The 23,326-nt window shown below is 39.1% G+C and overlaps 1 protein-coding gene and 1 long non-coding RNA gene across 4 annotated transcripts in view; one reads left to right on the top strand and one right to left on the bottom strand.

Annotated features, from left to right (window-relative positions):
• pappab (pregnancy-associated plasma protein A, pappalysin 1b) overlaps positions 1-23,326 on the top strand; it is a 105,178-nt gene that overhangs the window by 59,801 nt on the left and 22,051 nt on the right. For 2 of the 3 annotated variants that reach the window (XM_051893730.1, XM_051893732.1), the window contains 7 exons: positions 2,616-2,751; positions 2,876-3,089; positions 5,131-5,299; positions 17,358-17,541; positions 17,745-17,952; positions 22,036-22,255; positions 22,624-22,771. In XM_051893730.1, coding sequence (XP_051749690.1) covers positions 2,616-2,751; positions 2,876-3,089; positions 5,131-5,299; positions 17,358-17,541; positions 17,745-17,952; positions 22,036-22,255; positions 22,624-22,771 — 1,279 coding nt within the window. The remainder of the gene's footprint in view (positions 1-2,615; positions 2,752-2,875; positions 3,090-5,130; positions 5,300-17,357; positions 17,542-17,744; positions 17,953-22,035; positions 22,256-22,623; positions 22,772-23,326) is intronic. The other variant, XM_051893731.1, reaches the window with a different exon arrangement.
• Positions 13,161-18,363, bottom strand: LOC127512698 (uncharacterized). The gene is made up of 4 exons (XR_007930246.1): positions 18,242-18,363; positions 17,723-17,895; positions 17,381-17,577; positions 13,161-13,573 (listed from the first exon to the last, which is right to left on the bottom strand). It is a non-coding gene; the product is annotated as an uncharacterized LOC127512698 (long non-coding RNA).

Genomic DNA, 23,326 nt, shown 5'->3' with positions numbered 1-23,326 from the left:
ACCCACGACTGGAATTGTGGAAACTGTGGGTTTGGCCTCAGAGGGGGTGCAACTCTTAAACTCTGACTTCACAACTGAGGTTGTTGAGACCATACTTAACTCTAGAGCTCCCTCCACGAGGAAACTGTAGACCTTGAAGTGGAGAGTTTTTACTTCATGATTCGGAAATCACCAGTTGGACCCAGTTAACTGCACAATTTGTTCAATTCTTGAGTTCCTTTAAGATCGGTCCTTCAATAGTGGTGAGTCCTTGGGGAGAAACCCATTGGTGTCACATTTCCTACATGGTCCATTGAGGCTGAGGCCTGCAAGCCACACAAGATTCTGACTTTGGATCTGGCCGTTCTGGAAGGCCTGTCGATGGCTTCCTTTTGAGCACATTAAAACCATTGCAGAGAAATTTCTATAAAAAAATAAAAACATTTTCTGCAGGATATTACATCTCTAAAGAGAGTATAGGAGACCTTCAGGCCCTATCGGTTGCCCCTTCATGTTTGGAGTTTGCACCTGGAATGATGAAAGCTTTTCTACACCCTAGACCAGGGTACGTTCCTAAGGTCCCCACTAATGTGGCGCGATCTATAGTGTTGCAGGCCTTTTGCTCTCCTCCTTTTCAGACGTTGGACCAGGAGACGCGAAACTTGCTATGCCCAGGCAGGGCATTGGATGCTTATGTCCATGCTTATGTCCACAGAGCTGCCCTGTGGTGAAAGTCTCATCGATTGTTTGTGTGCTTCGGGTCACCTAGACAAGGGTCCCTAGCATCCAAGCAAAGGATGAGGATAGTCATAGTCAGTGGATAGTCGAGGTTATTTCTCTTGCATATGAGACAGGCCTCACCTATAACTGTCAAAACTTATTCAACTAGAAGTATGGCAGCTTCAAAAGCCTTGGTGTCAGGGCTATCCCTACAAGAAGTTTGTGATGCGGCGGGCTGGTTCTCTCTGCACACATTTGTGAGGTTCTACCATCTAGACTTGAACTCCACACTTCATGTCCTAGGTTGTGCTCGCCAGGATTCAAACTAGACAGGTCCTTGTCAGTACGGTGGAGTAAGTATTAACATTCCCATAGCATCATAATTTCAGATGCACAACGAGTTCCCTTGAAAGGGAACATCTCAGGTTATGACTGTAACCATGGTTCCCTGAAAAGGGAATGAGATGCTGCATCCCCCCGCCATACTTCCTGCATGCCTGTGATCGACTTGATCGACAATCAGAAGCTGACATTAGGCTCGTTTGAGATCTGAGATCGTAGGCGGCTGCAGTGAGGGGAGGAGTGAAAAAAGTGTAGGCAAGACAGACAGTTCTCTCTTCTCGTAGTGGATCAAACACCTACGAGATCAAAGATGGATATCGCGGGATTCTCACTCATGTGCTGTGTTGCTAATAAACTGGATGTAAATTCAGTTCTGTAGCTTTTATATGAAAATAAATATGATTAACAAAACAACCAAAGTACTTATTTAATTCCATTCGAAAGATGTTTATCAATAATTTTTACTTTCATACAGACATGTTTTTATATATATATATTTTTTTTTGAAATATGACAACAATCACATAATCCATAGAGAGATCGCACTGTCAGAGAGTTTGGGGATATTTTTATACACATAAAAACATGATATCAGACTTTTAAAATCAAACATTTTAAAAGAGAACAATAAATCATGGCTGTTTAAACCAATGAGCATTAAGCTGTGTCATCAGCAAGTCGTTTCCCATCGTGCTTTTGATCAGTGCAGTCGGTGGAGAGCAACTGAGCCTGACTGCAGAATCCGACGAGGCCGCCTCGCCGTCGTGAGAGTTTTTTGACAGAGCAAGTCGGACATCACTCGGACACATTTATAACCGGCATGCATCTCACTGTGATTCAGCGGTGATTGTTTCTGTGCAGATTTTGCTTATCTCAAACGAGCCTATTGTTTTAAAACTTCCTGGTCATGATGTCACATGCTACGGGAGGACATCCTGCCATGCCATTGGACTGATTACACACATGCTTCAAAACACGAATTAAAACGCTGTTTGCTCGCCATTTCACTTATTTTCTAATATATATGCTTCCTATGGGACAAACAGCAACAATTAGACAGACAATTATGAACTCAGAGCACTTGCTAAAGGCACACAAGACCCATATCATCGTAACTTCTGACGCACTGTCTTGTTCCCTTTTCAGGGAGCCATGGTTACAGGTGCAACCTGAGATGTTTTGTCATCTGCTGCTTTAAATGCTTAAGCTATTTAAAGCAGGATGGATTCTGATTGGCTGTCAATGTTTTTATTGTTCACCAGCTGAAAAAAAAATCTTTCTGAAAGTGATTCCAACGATATTGTTCCTCTGTGCTGTTATCATTATAGTTGTGGTGTGAACTCTGCTATTCTTCTATGTTTAGAACAATTTTTAGAACTACATCTCTATTGTTATCGCTATTGCTATTGTCCTTGGTGTGAACAGGCCTTAAGACTCGAGTTAAGAATGTCCAGGTTTATGACTGTTTAATCAAACAAAAGATGTGGATCCAGGAGCAAATGCTACTTGATAAAATCACAATCACCAATAAAATAATAGAAATGACAGTGAGCATTTTTTTCATCTCTCAAAAGGCCTATTACGCCCATCCTATGGTGGCTGCTGCGGTCATTATCCATCTGGCCGCTGATGGAACAGCTGACATTGACCAGAGACAACACAACATTACTGTTCAGCTGGTGGACACTAAGGAGCAAACCCACCCTCTTGGTCAGTCTCACCCCTATCTCAATAAAATGTTAACACTCTTTTTACTCCAAGATATGTGTTTCTAGAAAACAAAAAGTGGAGGGTGAATTTTGTTGTTTATTGTGCGATGGCTGGATGGTTGTAGGGGACTGGAGGCTGAGCTGCCGGAACAATCCACTAGTGATTCCTGTGAGTCATGACCTGAGCGTGGCCTTTTACCGGACAAAAGCCATTATAGTGAGCTTCGGCTCTCCTCTGGTGGCCATCTCAGGTGTTGGACTGCGCTCCTTTCAATATTTTGACCCCATCACTATCAGTGGCTGCCAAAGCAATGAAATCTATAACCCCATGGGTCAAAGGTGAGTAGATAATCTACCATTGTTCCCTGTCATGTCAGTGTAGAGAGTAAATGTTTTGCCAGTCCTCATCATATCTACCCTTACGAAAAGAAAATATATTTCCCTATATATGAATGATCAATATATTAAATGATTTATTGGTATATTTAAAAATATACAGAATAATATATTGTGTTAATACATTACAATATGTTGAATAATACATAAGGAATTGCCGCTTTTCGTATATTGAAAAATATGTGACAATATATTTACTAATATATGATAATGCATGTAATTTTATATTCATTAATACACTTATAATATATAGATGTATATGTGATCAAATATGGTAGAGCATATGTATAAATATATTGCAGATATATTTACTCAAGCAGTATAAACACACATATACAGAGAAATATATAATGTAATATATTTCTTATATTTTATAATTATTTACAATAAATATTTCATATTTTCAAGCTAGTTAACAATAGCACAAGTCAAGCACACCTGCATGTACTAAAGTATTTAGCAAAGAGACTATCACTGTGCTAAAGAATGCACAGCCATTACTTTTTAAATTAAGTAATATATCGTCTTTATGGTTTTCGGCCAATCGTCAACCTAACCACAGGCTCTTCAGCACAGTGGCAACCTCAAAAACTCACACATTCCAGAAACTCTTTTAAATTCCAAAATAATAGAACATCAAACACTAACAGATCTCCCCTTATAATAATATTGAGCAAAAACATATAAAATAACATTTAATTTTAACATTTACTCTACTTTATTAGTCAGAAGCAAAGCATGCTGGGAACTAGAAATCTGCTGTAACTGTGCTATTCTGTGAATGTGTGTATATATGTGTGTGCAATATATGTACACAAAAAAGGATAAAACTATGAATATTACATGTAATGCTATTTTTGTCTTCATTTCTAAATATTTTATATGTATCAATATATAGCCATACATGGTCAATACATATATTGCAGTATATTGAAAAAATAAAAGCACTAATTTCCTATATATGGAAATGTATTATGTTATACATCGCATTATATTTTGCAGTATATTCCCATATATTTTTGTTCCATAAGGGTAGCTAGCGCTTAGATGTGTTCTAAGATCAGATATTATAATAAGTTTATTGCAATAGTGACAGTTTCTGAAGATATGTTGATGACACATTTTTTTAATCCTCTATTGCACAGTGTTAGGTAATAAATAAATTTTCTTCACTTTGCAAGCACATGATGCATAAAAGATGGCAATAAATGATTAATAATAAAGGCATGACTTTGAACAAAAAAAAATAAATAAATAAATAAAAAAAGCTTTTTCTTGGTCATGCTACATCCTGACCGTCATCAGCAAAGCTTTTTGTCTTCCACCCATTAAAGTATGATTCACATTGGTTAGTGAGCAAACTTTATTTAAACACATTAATTGTGATATCAATTATTTGTTTGGTATGAATGTTTTCTCTTTAAATAACAAATTTGTGCAACAGTGGAAGTGATACGGATGCAGTAATATAGAGTAAATGTTGCAGTTATAGTCTGTTTTTTTGTTTTTTTTATTTAGATTTAACAAAAGTTTAAGCTAGGGTCCAATTTTCTGTCATGTAGTAATTAGTAAAGCTGTCTTTGATTAATTTGATGAATTCAATTCCATTGTTGCACAGTTTTGCTTTCATAAAAATGCGGTCAGATTGGCAAAATCTTGTGTGTCAAAAAGGTCCATTTTCTGTTGTCAACATCATAGCGATGTACAAAGCACAGCTTACACAGAAGTCATTTTCAAACCAAGCAGCTTTCGGTTGGTCAAACGTGACCAGCTTGAACAATTGCGTTGATTCCTTTTGAAATGGCAGGATTTCCCTCACGAAAATTTGCAGAACAACGGTAAATGTGACCACACCTTAATAGAAGCAATAGAGCGTTAAAGTTAAATATATAATAGGTGTAAAAGGAAATTTTACCCAGTAGCATTGATAAGGTCATTTAACTTTATATCATCATAATACATAGTAATTTCTGTAATTCCTTAGTTGCGTGCATTACTCGTGTGATGCCATTGAATGTCAGAAGCCGATGATCAGTAATGCAGAGATGAAGTGTAATAGTCCAGGACACTTCAATGGAGCTCGTTGCACCATCACCTGCAACCGAGGATATACGCTGAAAATACACCGTGATGATGAAATCATCAAAACACAGGTAATACAGTTTCGTTTATTCCTTTTTGTATATTTGTGGATGTTACACTGTGTGTGTAAGTGTGTGCTCACTCTCTGTGTTTTTCCTGCAATAAAATGTCTTACGTTTTCTGCCAAGTATTTCGACCAGGTTTCATAGAGAAGCACACAACATAAACATACACAGCCACACTCACACACACACAGTGGTTTATATTACATTAAACAATAATCATTGACTCATGCCCTGACCACATACAGAGAAAGTAGCATTAAAGATTTATGGCTCACGTAGGGTTTGCTAACCAAACTGTGAGACGGTAAGTGAATGGTCACAATAGCTGGCGCTCAGGCCAGTGGGCTCTGTGTTATTGGCTTGATGTTGTTTTTATGTCTTTTTCTCTGCCTGGAACTGCTGGAATGGTCCATGTGGCTCAAATAAAAGAGAAGCTGTAGATTTTTCATAAACATTACTCTCACTCTCGCCCTCCCCTCTGACTGGAAGTTTTTTGTTGTTGTTGTTGTTGTTGTTGTTGCTGGTATTGTAATAGGCTAGAAAAACAGTTTGACTCAACGGAAACCTCAACAGTCATCTGAGTGATGGAAATGAAGTTTCCTACCAGAAATCACTGTCTGGCTAACATAAACACACTCCTTTTTTCCTTCAGCATATGGCTGTATCATTTTGTACTTTTTTTTTGATAATTATAAATAGTTTATAGGAGTTTAGCATTGGTAAGATTGTTTAATGGCTGTGTTTATTTGTGATTTATCTGGAGGAATCTGTGATAAATAGAAGATTCAAAAGAATAGCATTTTTTTAAATATAATTTTTTGTTTTGTAACATTATAAATATATTTACTGTCACTTTTGATCAATGTAACGTGTCCTTCGAATAAAAGTATTAATTTATATAAAATAAAAATCTTAGTGACCCTAAACATTTGAATGCTGTAGTGTACCGTAATACCAGTCAACAAATCCTTGATAAACGCAGAATTCTCAGAACATTTATTGATTATTTTCCTTGTTTTCAGTCGGAAAGTATTATTCATTGAGTGATGGACAGTCAGTTTAACCAATTCAGTCTGAATTCACCCACTGAATTCAGCCGTTTATTCAAGGTGAGAACAGAATTGAGATAAATCACAAAAAGTTATAATTTGCCAGACCAGATGCAGTAGAACGGTTTGCTAGTTAACTATTTTTGTCTTCTGATGTCATAAAAATATCTAGCAAATCATTGGTGTCCATTCACAAGTCTCATAAGGCTATGCCTTGTGTCTGCATACCTGTTCATGAGGGTCTGCTTGTGTCTTTCGTGTGTGTGCGCCTTGCACATCTGTTAATTGCGCTTGAATTTTCTGGTTCACTGCTGTTTGAACGTGTGAAGAAAGTGTCAGAGTGTAGTCGGTCAGGATGCAATTTGTTCGAGTCTATTTGACATCAAAACAGTGGAGCACCATGCTCAACCGCCACCGCACTCCCTGAGGACTTTGTTTAAGGCACAGCCACGGATCAGTGGCACTGCAGATCTGCCGGCCCAGTACGCCCTTGCTAAGCAACGAGCAGTGATTATTGCAACCCGTTGACCTCAGTCCTTCACACAAAAGACCAGGGGTGGCAATGGCAATCCTTTACCCCCTCCACCTGGCCAAGTGTTTCGCACTGTACTAACTCTACAAGCCCCCAGCCGTCCTTCACCCCACCCATTCACAAAGAACGTTTTGGGCCATTTGCAGCTCTGGCCTTTCAAAAACAACTCTGTTCTGTTTTCCAACGCTTGTTCTCTTGTTATATTGACAGAAGGAGAACAAGGGGAAGAAAGAAAGGGGAAAATGTTAGCGTAAAAAAAAGAAAAGACGAGAAAGTGCTGTGTGTTCTTTGTAAGCACTTGGGCTCTACTGTATGTTGGGTGGGTTTCTGCCAGCAGCCGCAGTCGACTGAGAAGCTTGGCCTGTGAGTTATTACGCATTTGGAAGGAAAGGCAGCAGGCAGTTTTTCTCTGCTTTTGGGAGGGCTCGGCTTATTTAACAGCAGTGCACATTGGGGTTCAGGACTGGGGGTTTCAGGGGCCATTGGGGAGATGTCTAGTCCGGTTATGTAAGGTTAGAGGGGAGAGTTTTCATAAAGATGACCACGGCTGTTACAGGAACTGTAGTAGTGCTACATTTACAGCACTACTCTGTAAAATTGAAAGAAAAAAGTGAGTTCTGAAATAACATCGCACTAATTTCTCCATCGCTTGAAATGTTTAAAATGCACCCATAATCCCACCCTTAAAGTTTTCTATTAATTTATTTATATTTAGCTTTAATTTACTTTTATTTCAGTTTTAGTTTTAGTAATTTTAGTATTTCAACTTATTTCATTTCAATTAGTTGCCAAAACAACGTTTCTAATTTTCAATTACGTTTTTTAAGTTCCCTTTTGAAGTGGAACTTCGATGCAGCATCTGGAGTCAACGCTATGTGGAATGCCCTCAGCGTGGCCGGTGTTTGAACACATGTACCAAACATACCAATCTATTGGCCAACAGCAATAGCAGTCTGACACCATGAGCGGAGCACCCATGAGTATAAGAGGGTGCCTGCAAAATACGTCATCAGCTTTTTGTCTTCAGGAGCCATTTGTTTTGAACGCTTGGACAGCAAAATGGCTAGTGGATCTAAGAGTTTTTGTCAGTATGTTCCTCTGTGTAGGCACTTCCTTACACCAGAGGACTCGCACGAGCTCTGTGTTATCTGTCTCTGCCTGGAGCACACATGTGCAGCTCTTGAGGGATGGATGAGTTGGATGTGCCCACTGTGACAAGTTCACTGTAAAAAAAGCTATGATCACGTTTGTCTCTCTTTTCAAAGGGGGAGGGACAATTGCCTGTGTCTGGCCCTGCAGGTCTGGCCCTGCTGCAGTACAGCAGCTATACTCGTGGGGGTCGCAAGTTGAGCTGGCTGAGGAATTCGGGGAAATACTGAGTATTTCCCGATAACCTCAGGCGAATTCAAGCCATCTGCTTGATGTAGAAGCGTGCTCCGCTGGTTCTTCTGATCATGCAGAAAGCAGGTTGCTGGTGTCATTCGGTTCTGAGGAACTGGACGTGGTTGGAGAACCGCGTGATGATGTTTTGACTAAGTCCGGTTCTCTTGCCAGCCCTGCATACAGTGAGCTACTGGATGTAATGGCCTTAACTGGATGTTAAGTTTGCCCTCGTCGCATGAGATATGGGAAGTTGCTTGTGGCCGTTTGGACAAGCGCTACCGTTTCTACCAGACCTTCATACTGTGGTAGAGAAGTCTTGGGGAAAAAAAACATACTAGGCTCTTGTCTTTCCTTTCCAGCATTTGAGTTATTCAAATGTGGAGGGACTGGGTGAGCATAGGTATGAGAAGATGCCCCCTGTGGAGGAACCACTAGTGGGTTATCTCTCACAGGGTGAGGCGTCTTCACTTAAGGCTCCCGCCTTGCCCTCAAAGTCATGCCAAACCACCTCGCGGCTCATAGGGAAAGTGTATGCGACAGCGGGCCAGTCCGGTGGTGTTCTGCAGAAGGAGATGTTAGCTTGGGCACACGTTTACATGCCCTGCTTTCATTTCCCTTCCACTATCAATGTAGCATATGGGCCTCCCTTTGGAGAAAGAGCAAGATTAATGAGACAATGGCACCTAATACTCCCTAAATCTCATTTATCTCCCCTCTCTATTCATTTTTGGGTATGGAAGCAAGGGTATCACATTTGGGAAGCACTCTACTCACATTTAGTTACCAAATGAACATGAGTATTACTTTGGCGCTGAATGGGGTTTGAAGAGTCCTAATTCCCCTGTAGTTCCTGTGGGGTTAAGCTTGGGTTATAAGCTATTTACTGGTGTGCTTCTCCCTGATCTCCCGCTTTCCTTATTAAGAATGAGAATGCAGGCTTCCCCTTGTTTCATGGTGGTTAGCCGAAGTGGTAAGTGTAGTGAGAACATGGCTTGATGCTCTGTGCTTATTCACCCTTTTTTCCTAAGGAAGAGTAAGGAGTAGGCTTCCCCTTGTATGGGCAGCAATAGGATGACTATTTGCTAAGGCTTTGGCTCTTTGAAGACCCCCTTGCTAGACCCCCCCACCCCTTCAATTATTATAGGCTTAAGTAGGGATACTCGTCTTGGTCCCTCCCTGTTATCAGGGCACCAGTGGTGTTGGACCTAGATAGTGTCTTTACTGGTGTCAGTATTGAGCTATTCTTCCCACTCATGTTGGGTTCTTAAAGCAGAATATAAGCTCCCCTGTGGTTCCCTCAGGGTTTTGTGGGCCTCGGTGATAGAGTTGTAGTCATACTATTTAATGCCTTACTCTTGTTTCTCTTAGGCTCCTCCTTGTAGGGCAGCAGCGGTAAGGTTGTAGCCTGTTGGCTAGTTAGCAGGCTCCCTTTCTTACCCCTTAGGGTAGAGCAGGAAGAATGGAACTAGGAAGGGTAACTCACATGGCTCCCTCTGTTTTGTTTATCTCCTTCTCCATTAATTGGAGCTTTAAGAAGGGATATCGCTTCCCTCTGGGAGGGTGCTCTTTAGGTAGATTGCCTTTACCATAAGCAGGGTATGAGCTATTTTCCCCTAGTTATCTGGGGTCTTTAAGCAAGGCATGGTTCCCTTGTGGCCTCCTTGGGGTATAGAGCCTGGGTATTAAGAATAGTGAGGAAACAATGCTATGCATTCCTTCCCTAAATTGGAGTAAGGATTGGCTCCCCCTTGGTTGAGTGGCATTAATAATAGTTAACTATTACTAAGGGTTGAAAACATCTTGGAATAATGCTCGATGTTGTTGTGCTGCTCTGACAATATCCTTTAAGGTAGAGCAGGATAAACAGAATTGTAATTAATCCAGTTCTGTCTGTTTCTCCCCATATAGCTCCCCTATAGCTATGCTTAGAGGACCTGGCAAATTAGGACAGTCGGCCTATGGCCTCTCTGCTTTTTATGACAGCACTTGCTCAATTAGTGTTTATAGATCTCTGAACAGGTCCACAAGATGACTTGGACAGAGTTGAGCTCTCTGACCTATGGCTTTAAGGTAGATAAGTAGAGCTTTAGCTCCACTGCAGTTTCCTTAGGGGTTGAGTTGAAGTGGCAAAAGCCCTTCCTCTACAGGTGCTGGTCATATAATTAGAATATCATCAAAAAGTTGATTTATTTCACTAATTCCATTCAAAAAGTGAAACTTGTATATTATATTCATTCATTACACACAGACTGATATATTTCAAATGTTTATTTCTTTTAATTTTGATGATTATAACTGACAACTAAGGAAAATCCCAAATTCAGTATCTCAGAAAATTAGAATATTGTGAAAAGGTTCAATATTGAAGACACCTGGTGCCACACTCTAATCAGCTAATTAACTCAAAACACCTGCAAAGGCCTTTAAATGGTCTCTCAGTCTAGTTCTGTAGGCTACACAATCATGGGGAAGACTGCTGACTTGACAGTTGTCCAAAAGACGACCATTGAAACCTTGCACAAGGAGGGCAAGACACAAAAGGTCATTGCAAAAGAGGCTGGCTGTTCACAGAGCTCTGTGTCCAAGCACATTAATAGAGAGGCGAAGGGAAGGAAAAGATGTGGTAGAAAAAAAGTGTACAAGCAATAGGGATAACCGCACCCTGGAGAGGATTGTGAAACAAAACCCATTCAAAAATGTGGGGGAGATTCACAAAGAGTGGACTGCAGCTGGAGTCAGTGCTTCAAGAACCACTACGCACAGACGTATGCAAGACATGGGTTTCAGCTGTCGCATTCCTTGTGTCAAGCCACTCTTGAACAACAGAGAGCGTTAGAAGCGTCTCGCCTGGGCTAAAGACAAAAAGGACTGGACTGCTGCTGAGTGGTCCAAAGTTATGTTCTTTGATGAAAGTAAATTTTGCATTTCCTTTGGAAATCAGGGTCCCAGAGTCTGGAGGAAGAGAGGAGAGGCACACAATCCACGTTGCTTGAGGTCCAGTGTAAAGTTTCCACAGTCAGTGATCGTTTGGGGTGCCATGTCATCTGCTGGTGTTGGTCCACTGTGTTTTCTGAGGTCCAAGGTCAACGCAGCCGTATACCAGGAAGTTTTAGAGCACTTCATGCTTCCTGCTACTGACCAACTTTATTGAAATGCAGATTTCATTTTCCAACAGGACTTGGCACCTGCACACAGTGCCAAAGCTACCAGTACCTGGTTTAAGGACCATGGTATCCCTGTTCTTAATTGTCCAGCAAACTCGCCTGACCTTAACCCCATAGAAAATCTATGGGGTATTGTGAAGAGGAAGATGCGATATGCCAGACCCAACAATGCAGAAGAGCTGAAGGCCACTATCAAAGCAACCTGGGCTCTAATAACACCTGAGCAGTGCCACAGACTGATCGACTCCATGCCACGCCGCATTGCTGCAGTAATTCAGGCAAAAGGAGCCCCAACTAAGTATTGAGTGCTGTACATGCTCATACTTTTCAGTCGGCCAAGATTTCTAAAAATCCTTTCTTTGTATTGGTCTTAAGTAATATTCTAATTTTCTGAGATAAGGAATTTGGGATTTTCCTCAGTTGTCCGTTATAATCATCAAAATTAAAAGAAATAAACATTTGAAATATATCAGTCTGAGTGTAATGAATGAATATAATATACAAGTTTCACTTTTTGAATGGAATTAGTGAAATAAATCAACTTTTTGATGATATTCTAATTATATGACCAACACCTGTATTCTCATCCTTTTTGATGAAGTAAGAGCATTTTTCTCCTATTAGAGATATTAAGATATTAAGAGCTATTAGAGATATTAAGACTAGTGAAGTGGCTCCACTAAGCAGTCTATGGTTTGCGATTTTGGCGGAGTGGGTAATTGTTCACCATAATGTCAACTCCAAGTCGAAGTTCTACTTTGAAAGGGAACGTCTCAGGTTGTAACCATGGTTTCCTGAGAAGGGGAAAGAGACTCTGCATCTCATTACCATGCATTGGGTTGTGTGTTCATCTCCTTCAGACAAAAGAGTTGATGACATATTTTGCAGGTGCCTTCTTATACTCACGGGTGCTATGCTCATGACGTCATAGACCGCCACTGGCCAATAGATTGGCGTGTTTGGTACACGTGTTCAGACCCCGGTCATGCTGAGAGCCTTCCCCATAGCATCAACTCCAGATGCCTCGAGACATTTTTCATTTTAATTTTTATATTTTATTTTAGCTTAATTTCAATGAACAAAAATGTTTTATATTAATTTTTTTTTTTAGTGATAACAACACTCGTCTGATGCTCTTATACATTTATAGATTCAAATACTGTACCAAAATACAGTACTAAAATTAAACATAGTAAACAAACACATTATTTGAATAATTTATCCAGATTTTTTATTAACTAATAATAATAACAGTAATAATACATTCATTTTATGTATTTTAGAACAATAACACTGTATAGTATATTTACATTATCTCTTAGTAATTCTATAGCAATTCTCTTTCAGTCAAATATATATTTATTCTATATTATGTTATGTTATATTTCTGTTCCTTTTTAAAGAGTATGATCTTTTACATTTTAGATACCTTTTTTATATCATATATTTTGTCATTCTGTTATTGTTATGATGTAAAATCATCATAATATTTACCTTCAAAATAATGATCAGAATGTTGCTGAATAAAAACTATTAATAGATATTAGTAAAACTATTAGTTTTATAGTATAGTATAGTATAGTATAGTAAAATAATACAAGTGAGATGGTATATTGTCTATTTATGCTACAGTACAAGTTAGTTCTGGTCCCTGATTGCAATTAGCTGAGCAGTGTTCCAGGAGTGCTGATTTCATAGACAAGCAACTGTTGATCCTGCTTTGTTTATCCTGATTTATTTTCAGTGCAAACAAATAAATAAATAAATAAAAATATTTGGACATATTGTATTGTTTTATTATTATAAAATTATGTCTAAACATACACATTATAGTAAATGGGCATTTAGAAAATGGTGTCATGATAGTTTCAGGGTTTACCCTACAAAATGTGACCATATTAAGGTTAAAAAGAAATTGGCTGGATTTACATGTCTCGCTTGCGTGTGAGCTGAAGAGATGATGACGACAGTGCAAGGGAGCCCTCGTACCTTTACAGAGCGAAAGTGCTGATCCCAGCACAGTCGTTACAGCTTATCAGTCATCTCCAGGGAGCTCATAATGTGTGTTCCTAAAGGCTTTAGTCAGAGACAAATTAGCCATTTCATCATTAACCTGTTACCGTAACATCATTGAGAGAGTGCCAATACGGTCCTATTGGAAAAAAAAAAAAAAAAAAACAGCATTAGGAGTGGATACAGTCAGAGATAGATGTGTGTTTATAAGGTTGTGAGCCAAGCTAAGCATCAAGGGTTATGATCTTGCAACCCATCATGAACAGAGGACAGTTTTGTGAGCAGATAACTACAGCAACAACCACCACTACAGTGTCATGTCTTTGTGTCCGCAGCTTCCTGGCCGCCGGCCCCTTGTTTTTGCCAAGGTGTTATTGAAAGCAGAGCATGTCCTAAAATCACTGTTAGGCAAACAACATTTCAACAGAGCAAAGGCAGAGAGTTTGAGGTTTGCTTTAGCCCGTTTTTTTTTTTTTTTTAAGCGCTTCTGCGTGTTTGTGCGTACGTGTGTGTCGAGCATGTGTGCTTACGTGTGTACTATGCGTTCATGAGTGTGCGCACGCGGAGAAAGAAACACAGGATGGGGCTGGGGTGTAGAAGAAAAGCCAACAGAGGCATCTGTGTTGAATTAGGCACAGTAGTCAGTGGTAGTTAAATACTCAGTGGAGGAGGAATCAGCAGCTGTAAAGTTTTAAAAGAAGGAAACTCCGCACGCAGACACCCCCCTCTGCAGCTTGCCACCCCCCAATGTGACGGCAGTCCCCTTCCCCTATGTTCACCAGAATAGCCCGTCGGATATAACTTCCAAGCAGGAGCAGCATGTGTTTGTGTGTTTTCGTTTGTGCATGTGACACGGATTATGTGCCGTACAGGTGGGCATTTAAACAGCCCCCTGCATGTGTGTGTTTCTTCAGTTCAACCACAGCAGTTTATGTTTTCCTTTTTGTCCCACATAGTCCCTGTGACTGTGGTCATTTCTTTTACTGCTCCTGTAATGCAGCCAGTGTCGGCCAATAAACCTTGTGTCTAAACTGCCATTGAGCTTTGAAACGGCTTTGAGAGAGCCAGAGATGCCTGGGCAGGGAAAATTAGATGACACTTTTATGTACTTCTGTAGCCTCTCACAAGTTTTATAAAGAAGGCAGGTATGTGCACTAACACGCTCTTTGGCATTGTTATGACATAGACGGCAGCCTCTCTGACCCTAGGGGGAGATGTTGAGTAGATTGTGACTGCTTTTCTGTTTGGGATTTTATTAAGCCAGTGATATGAAAAAAAAAAAATAATAATAAAAATGAAAAAAAAAAAAAAAAACTCTTATTACACTGCTGCCCTCACATGAAGTGAAATGGAGACCTTTTTTTTATAAACAGTTGGTCTGTTATTCTTTATTTTGTTTTGTTTGATTTTAGCTTTCAACTCAATTAGTTTTGTCCTTTTTGTCTTGTACTCAGTTTAGTTTTTGTTTAGTTTTTCTGTTTATTTTTTTGTTGTTTTTATTTTGCTTAGCTTTTGCCTAATTTTGTTTTGTTTGTTTTGCCTTTTTGCCTTTTATCTTTTGCTTCTGCTTCATTTTGTTTTGTTTTTGTTCTTTTTTTTACTTTGCTTTTTACCTTTAGCTTTTGCTTTATTTAATTTTAGCTTTTTCTTCTGCTTCGTTTAGGTTTTTTTTTGTGCTTTAATTTGTTTTGCTTAATTTAATTTTAGCTTTTGCTTCGCTTAGTTTATTTTAATTTAGCTTTTTTATTGTCTTTTGTTTTGTTTTGTTTTTTGCTCTGTTTTCTTTTTGTTTTGCTTAGTTTAATTTAGCTTTTGTTTGTTATTCTTTGTTTTGTTTTGATTTGCTTAGTTTTATTGTTGTGCTTACTTTAGTTTTGTTTTTGATCTATTCTCCCCTTGTTGTTTTGTTTTGTTTTTTATATATTCACCTCAAATATTCAAGACTCACACTTCCATGGTGAGCTGTTTTCAATAAGAGCTTCAGCGCAAGAAAAGGAAGAGGGAAAGAAGGGGGCAAAAAGTGTTTTGGAACTGTGTCTGGATTGCATTTCAAATGCTTCCCGCTGCTTTGCTCAGTTTTAGGTGCTGGTACATTTCCTGAGAGGGTACAGAACATTAGATAAGCTCACAACATTCCAGCCCATTTAAATCTGCAATTTCAAATAAAGAGAAAGGAGACGAGAGAAGAAAAGTGGCCTGGGTCACAGTAAAGCAGCAACAAAAACTGTTCATACATCTTGATGTTTTGTTTTGTAGATGCAAGTTAAAGAACATTAGCCACAATAATCTGTGCCTTGCCAGCAAAAACTGTTTGGCTTTACAGAAATTGTTTCAATAAACATAGCTGACATCCTTTTTTTTTAAGCAACCAGCTTTCATCACTTGTCATAAACAAAAGGAGAACTCTGTGGAGAAGTGCATGTTTTACTCCAATTTCTTTTAGTGCTTCACTGAAACAGTCTGGACTCTATGCCCACCTACAGCCTGTGTCCAATCCGCTGGGTATGGTTTATGTTAAACATCACTTTTTTCATTAATGCTTAATACCACACACATGTTACATGACAATAATATTTTTGGCTGAGAAAAGTCTTAAATTTGCTGTCGTGCATTAAAAGCATAAACCTTTCTGCGTGGTTCACACGTTTGAAGATTCATTGAGGAGCTAATAGAAGAATACAGTGTTTTGCTCCTGGTGACAAATTCACGACTATTATTCCTGCTTTGTACACAGTAAAGTTTGATTTGTTTGTTGTTTGCAGGCACAGTAACGGTTTTGTGCTAATAAAAGCAGTGATTTACGTATAGAATCAATAATAGGTCAGTAAATGTCCCCTCGAGTTACTCAAGAGACAAGAATAATTAAATAGTCCAAATAAACTATAGGCAGACTAGTCTTCATTGTTGGACTGCATTTGAATGGAGTAAGAGGAGACAGAGGTATTGCCACTATACAGAGAAAAAGAGAGTAAGGACTCACACTTGCTAATTTTTTAGCATGTTCTCATGCACCTTTTGAAATATGCGGTGTCTATTTTGGATAGAGGAAAGTCATACTCGTATATGTGCAGAATGGCCTGGTTCATTTCCCATGATGGAATAAATTAATTTATCCTGTTTGTAATAAATCAAGTAAAATTGCTAGTGGATGGATGTAGGAACAGGAGCGGGAAATACTACTACTTATACTAACATTACCTTAGAAACACCAGCCGGTATGTTATAAATGTTAGCGTTCAGCACAAAGGTTATTGTAATTTACCGTAAGTGTATGAACAATCATGAATTTGTGACGATTTGTAACTTTACTCTCATGTGAAAATGAGGATCTGTTTCGTCAGTCTAATTTTCACGGAACTGGGCTTGGCGCACTTGGACACGTTCAGTATTTTCCAACAGAAAATCAGTTTGAAATCACTAATGAAACAATTAATAAAGTCACTTCATGTCATGGCAGTGATTCGACAGAAGTTTCTGAAACAGAACGTGGCTCCATAAGTTTAATTGTTTTATTCTTATGGGGGTCCGGGATGTGTGCGGTTTGTGGCTCTGCTACTAGTGCAGATGTCTTTGCAGACATCACACAGGTCTGACATGACTTAGTAAAACAGCAGAAATGACCTCTGACTCACTCTGCCTTCAGTTCTGACAGCTTTATATGCTGTACCCGGGCTATTTATTATCACCAACTCAGACTGTTAGCTTCCCACTGCTTCCTTTTACCAAGAGATACATAAATATATTTAATTTAGCTGTACTTTTTGTCTCTATATAGTTTGTAAACTGTTATTGAAACAGATGTGTATTATTTGATATGGTCTGGTCTGACGGATTGTTGTGGTTACAGTAAATTAAATAAGAGAAAACTAAATGTTCTTTTCCCATGTCTAAACTCTTGCCTTTATGTTTTTTCCTCTCAACAGTCTGAATCCATGGTGACCCTCACCTGTGCGGATGGGAAATGGAACAAGCAGGTGACCTGTGAACCTGTGGACTGCGGGCGGCCTGACAAGTACCATGTGCACCCGGCTGTCTTTGAGTTCTCTGAGGGTACCACCTACGGCAAGAAGTGCACTTTTCAGTGCCGGGAGCCGGCTCTGCTTGTGGGTGGGTAGACCTTGACAGTTCCTAAATCAAAAGGCCCTAGGGATTGAGAGGTCAGCTGTGTAAAATGCCAAATGTGGTTTTGACCCCCCCCCCAATACACAGTGAAAAATAACAGTGTTGGATATGACATCATATTGAAGTAAGTTCACTTTGGATCTGTACAAGTCAACTTGTCCTGTACCTTTGTCCTTTTGTCTCCGCAGGCAGTAATAACGTGCTGACGTGTATGGAGGATGGCATGTGGTCTTTCCCCGAAGCTCTGTGTGAGCTGCGTTGTCCGGTCCCTCCACCTGTACCCAACGCTGTCCTGCAGACCAAACGCTGCAATGCCACAGGCCTCAAAGTTGGGTCTTTCTGCAAGTACAAGTGCAAGCCTGGCTACCATGTGCCCCACATAGACAAGCCCAAAAGGTGAGAGACCACTAAACTAACTTGAATGAATAATTATGACTTAGATTAAATAACTTCAATAAAGTCCCATTTGATTACACAAGTTAATGCATAAACTCACATTAACATTGAGCAATACATTTGTTACTGTTTTTTAATCGTTGTTAGCATTAGTTAACTATTCGATGTTAGCTCAGGTCCTTAAAATAATATTAAAGGGAACCTCTGGTGTTAAGACTTGTATGGCTTAATATAACGTAAATGATGTCTCTTAATGAAATACGTAGTAGAAAACCCATGAAAGATTTACCTTATTTAAAAAATCCATGACATATTTGGACCGATTTGGACAATGGGCGGCACCATTTTGTTTGCGTTCTATGTCGGTGACGTCAAATGGTTGCACTCACTGCTCTACTGACACTGTCATATTGTTATTTTTAACGTAACACAACTCGGAATACAATATACGATGCCACATTGTGCAGCTTTTGGTTGTAATTTTCAGTCGATGAGCCACAAGAGAAGCGATATAAGTCTTTACTGCTTTACTAGCGATAAGAGGAGAAAAGAATAGGAAGTGGTGCAGAATGTGGACGATAAAACTTCCTAACTGCGTCTTTGTTCTCTTCGCTTTAGCCCTGATGACTGAGGCTTTTTATCTGTATGTTTTGGTGCAACGGTAATCTAGTAACGCATACAGGTCTTAATATCCGCGGGGTTCCTTTTAAAACACGATCAGCCTTTTCAATTTGAGCCAGAGCGCAAAATTAGTGAGGATGAAAACATCGAAGACGTACAATGTCTCTGTGGCTATTCGAACTACTGTTGTATGATTGACGTGTTAAAATCGTCTGATCACCTGAATGCATTACACACAGTTAAACGTGCTGAGAAGATGCTACTATTTTATGCGATCACAGATATCTCTTGCATCAAAGCGCACGCGACCTTTGAGGCAGTCTGTCTCAATCGAGATGTGTTACAGGCTTACCTTCGTCAGTCTCCACGACAGGCGTGGCATTTGGTTAAAGCATACACTTATATCCATCGGCAACTGTAAGCTCTTTCAGCTGTGGTCTTCTAAAAGCCTCAAATGCACCAGGGCTTGTGAAGAGAACAAAAACGCGGATCTTTAGGAAGTTTTATTCGTCCACGTTCTTCACAACTTCCCATTCTTTTCTCGTCTTATCGCTAGTAAAGCAGTAAATACTTACATCGCTTCTCTTGTGGCTCATCGACTGAAAATTACAACCAAAAGCTGCACAATGTGGCATCTTATATTATATTCTGAGTTGTGTTGCGTTAAAAATAGCAATATGACAGTGTCGGTAGAGCAGTGAGTGCAACTATTTGACGTCACCGACATAAAACGCAAACAAAATGGCGCCGCCCATTGTCCAAATCAGTCCAAATATGTCATGGATTTTTTAAATGACATAAATCTTTCATGGGTTTTCTACTACATATTTCAGTAAGAGACATCATTTACTAAGCCATTTATTAAGCCATACAAGTCTTAACACCAGAGGTTCCCTTTAACAGATACAACTTCTAATTTTAATCATGTATTAGTAAATGTTAAAATTAACATTAACTAAGATTGTTAAATGCTTTAGAAGTATTTTTCATTGTTAGTTCATGTCAACTAATGTAGTTAACTAATGTTAACAAATAGAACCTTATTGTAAAGTGTTACCAACTTCATTGCATTGCAGATTTAGTTAATCATGTTGTGGCAATTGAATACTCAGGGCTGTATCAATTGTTTGAAAGCTTGGATAAATTTGTAGTCATTTACCCTGTTGGTCAATTACTCATATAGCCAGGTGTAGCCAGATATTAAACTATAGTCATAAATCTGGTCCACTTTAAATGTCAAATTAAGATTATTCTGGCCAAAAACAACCCATTTAGACATCAAGCGATTGTGTTATCAACATGTAAAGAAACCAACCACAGTTAGTTTGTTTTTTACATGCCATTTAACTCAAAAAATGAGCGGAAATGTGACTTTGTGATGAGAATTTCTGTACGTTCAAAAGTATTAAGTACTGAATATTTCATTCAGAAAAGAATGTATCAGGGTTTTCAAACTGTGGGTCACGCAAAGTCACTTGGCTGCAGCTAAATTTAAGTTTCAGTGAATGACACATGCAGTTTAGTTTAGGGCTGCATGATATACCAACATTAAATAGAAATAATATCAGAATAGAATTAGAATAATATTGCTTAGTGTGATTTTCGAATCGCAAAGGCCGCGATTTATTTACATAAATATGCACTGCATGTTTTAAAGCTTAGATGCTTGCAATCAATAACGGTGTAATAACGGTGAGGGTCTCAGAGTGACTCGGTTCATTATTAAGCGGCTCGGTCCTCATTATTAATGAGAAGAAACTCGTTGACTCCAATCACTGTGCTGTATTCTGCATGAAATTGCATTACACCGGAGAATTCAAATGTCACGAAAGGCCGTTTCAGGTCTGTTCATTCATCTCTGTCGTCTGTTCAACTCAGCACTGTTGTCTTTCAGAGACATATAAAGAGTGCGTTTTTTTCGTTCCTTCGTGTGCATTTGGCTACCGACCAACACATAAGGAAACTGTCTCTTAAAAGCATTTCACATATACACACACAGAACGAGCATGAGGGCGTTTTCTGCGCTGAACACCGCAATGAGTTTAACAACACTCGCAGTGTGGATTACAGTTCATATCCGAACCTGAGTGAGCATGTTTCAAGTTTTTATGGACATATTTCATATACTCTTTAACATTTGTAAATGCAGAAATTAAAACGTAAATATTATTATTGAAATTTTACAGTTGTACTATAATTTTTTAAAATTATTTTCTGTCTTATCAAACTTTTGATTAAGATTGAGCATACAGTAATCTCAAACGTTTTCTAATTGTAAATATTTTGGTGGGTCTTGAGATAGATTATACTCTAGGTGGGTCCTGGAATGAAAAGGTTTGGGAACCCCTGCAATATACAGTCATTATGTATTTTACTTTGGATATTTATGGCCTGCAACTATTAATGACGACAAGATGTTTGGAAGATTCCACCAGTGGAAAAGCCAATCAGATTAGAGCTTGTCATTTGCTTGTCTAAGTGCTTGCCAGTTTTATGTGCAGTATTCATCAGACGGTCAATGAATGGAGAACAGTCAATTATTTAAAGCTATTTTAAGGCTGGAATATGCTACACGACTTTTAAAATCTGAACAAATTTTAAAACACTAGGCATCATACACTTGCCAACTTAGTAAATACTTACAGAGGAAAAACTGGGCATATTTAAAGGTGGAGTATTTTTTCAAAAACACTGTTTGGAAGTTAGTCGGGCTGACACCAACAAGAAATGTGTAACCAATCAGCATTAGGGGGTGTATGACAGTCGAGGAGACAGAGCAAGCAAGATTTGAAAAAAAAAAAAACTGCAGAAAGAGAGATGAGACACAATACAAAAAGCTCAAAAGAATATCACTGGAATGAACGTTTATGACTGGGCAAGCGTTAATATTAGAAAAGCTTTCCAGCGCTGGACTTAGTGCACTCGCCTCGCCTGCCAGCAGTGAACGGGCCGGGGTTCAAAACTGACTCGGAGCAGAGTGGTTAGGATTGGAGGGTGAGTTTTGGAGGCAGAGCAATGAAGAGAGGGTTGGGTTTGTTTGGGTTGATTTCAAATATCAACAATGTCCAACAGCGTTTTTGAAAATCTACTAACCCTCCTTTAAAAGAAACAAAAAATAATAAAAACGTCAAAAACATAATACTAAAACTAACATGAAAATAAAAACAAATTCAAAATATTAATAAAAACTCTAATAGTATCTCAGTGATCCTAAAGTGACACTGTCACACACTACCAGACTTTCAAGTCTTCTGAACACAACAAACTCTTGCAGAAACATGTGCCCAAAATCTACAGACTAGCTATGACTTTCAGCAACTAGCGTTGACTACTCCAGACTGCAAATCGGGGGAAAATTCGAGGCAAAAGTCATGTAGTGTGTTCCAGCTTTTATGCTTTCAAAAAATACGGCGCAGAATTCTGCTGAATCTATTCATCTTTTTGTTAATGAATGTGTCTCAGGTCAGTGCCTGTGATGTACCACAGGCGTGCGTTTAAGCGGCAGTGTACAGAGGATGGAACCTGGCAGTCGGGTGAGTGTGTGGCAGTCACATGTGATCCACCTCCTCCCATTTTCCACGGTACCTACAAGTGCACAAATGGCTTTCAGTTCAACAGTGACTGCTGGATCGACTGCAACAGGGCTAACCACACGGTGAGACAGCACAGCCACTGCAAGCAGGTCTGTCGTGTTCTCTCTCTCTTCTTCTTGTTTTCTCTTTTCTTCCATCGACGTCTCAGTCCATCACCTCCCATTACTGTCTGCGGTGCTTTCCATTCATCATGTGCACACTATCAATCACTTTTAAGCATTGCAATATTTCTGTGTCGTCCCTTTGGCTGTTCATCAGCAGCATGACTGGTAGACTGACAGATCTTACATGTGCTTTGTTTCATTCGTCAATATCACCGCTTCTAATACTTGGACAAACAGAACCGTAAGGTCATGCCTATCCTTGGCCTCCACCCTTTCATTAAACCACATGTTTGTTGTGATGGTTAGTGAGCTTCCTTTATGATGATTAATGGAAATGTTGGTCTTTGCTTCAGGGTCCTTCCACCAATGTAATCCGATGCAGAAAGGACGGGAACTGGACTGGCTCCTTCCGTCTCTGCCCCAACCTGACAGGCCAGTGTCCCCTCCCGCAGAATCTCAGCCCAAATATCCATCTCAGCTGCAAGGATGGACACGGCATAGGTCTCTGCCTTTCTACTTTTCACTTCTGAGGCCCAAAAGATACATTGCACACACGTATGCACTGCATTCTCAAAATTGCCACAAGTGCCACTATAACTACAACATGTTTTTAATTGGATTTTGATTGATTTCATTTGAATTTTCACACTCTGTTCTCTCTGAATCAGAAAATGGTATAGTTAAACCCATCTGTCACATAGTCTAGAAGAGCTGATTTTGGTAAAACTCAACTCTGACTAAAAATTTAAGCAAGTTATTTAAACTGTCCGCATGTTTGTAGCTAGCTAAAGCACTGTTCAAAAGTTTGGGGTCATTGTGATTTTTTTTTTTTTTTTTTTTTTTTTTTTTGAATGAATGAATGAATGAATGAAATGAAATTAAAACTTTTATACAGCAAGGATGCATTAAAATGATCAAAAAGTAAAGGCATTTATAATATTACAAAAGATTTCTGTGCATCTCTGTATGTAAAATGCATCACAGTTTCCACAAAAATATTAAGCAGCACAACTGTTTTCAGCATAACTAAAAAAAAATAAGCACCAAATCAGCATA

The sequence above is a fragment of the Ctenopharyngodon idella genome, chromosome 5 (genome assembly GCF_019924925.1).
Source record: "Ctenopharyngodon idella isolate HZGC_01 chromosome 5, HZGC01, whole genome shotgun sequence".
Lineage (NCBI taxonomy): Eukaryota > Metazoa > Chordata > Actinopteri > Cypriniformes > Xenocyprididae > Ctenopharyngodon > Ctenopharyngodon idella.
The sequence above is the reverse complement of the archived record's forward strand: the minus strand, read 5'-3'. Positions and strand labels throughout refer to the sequence as shown.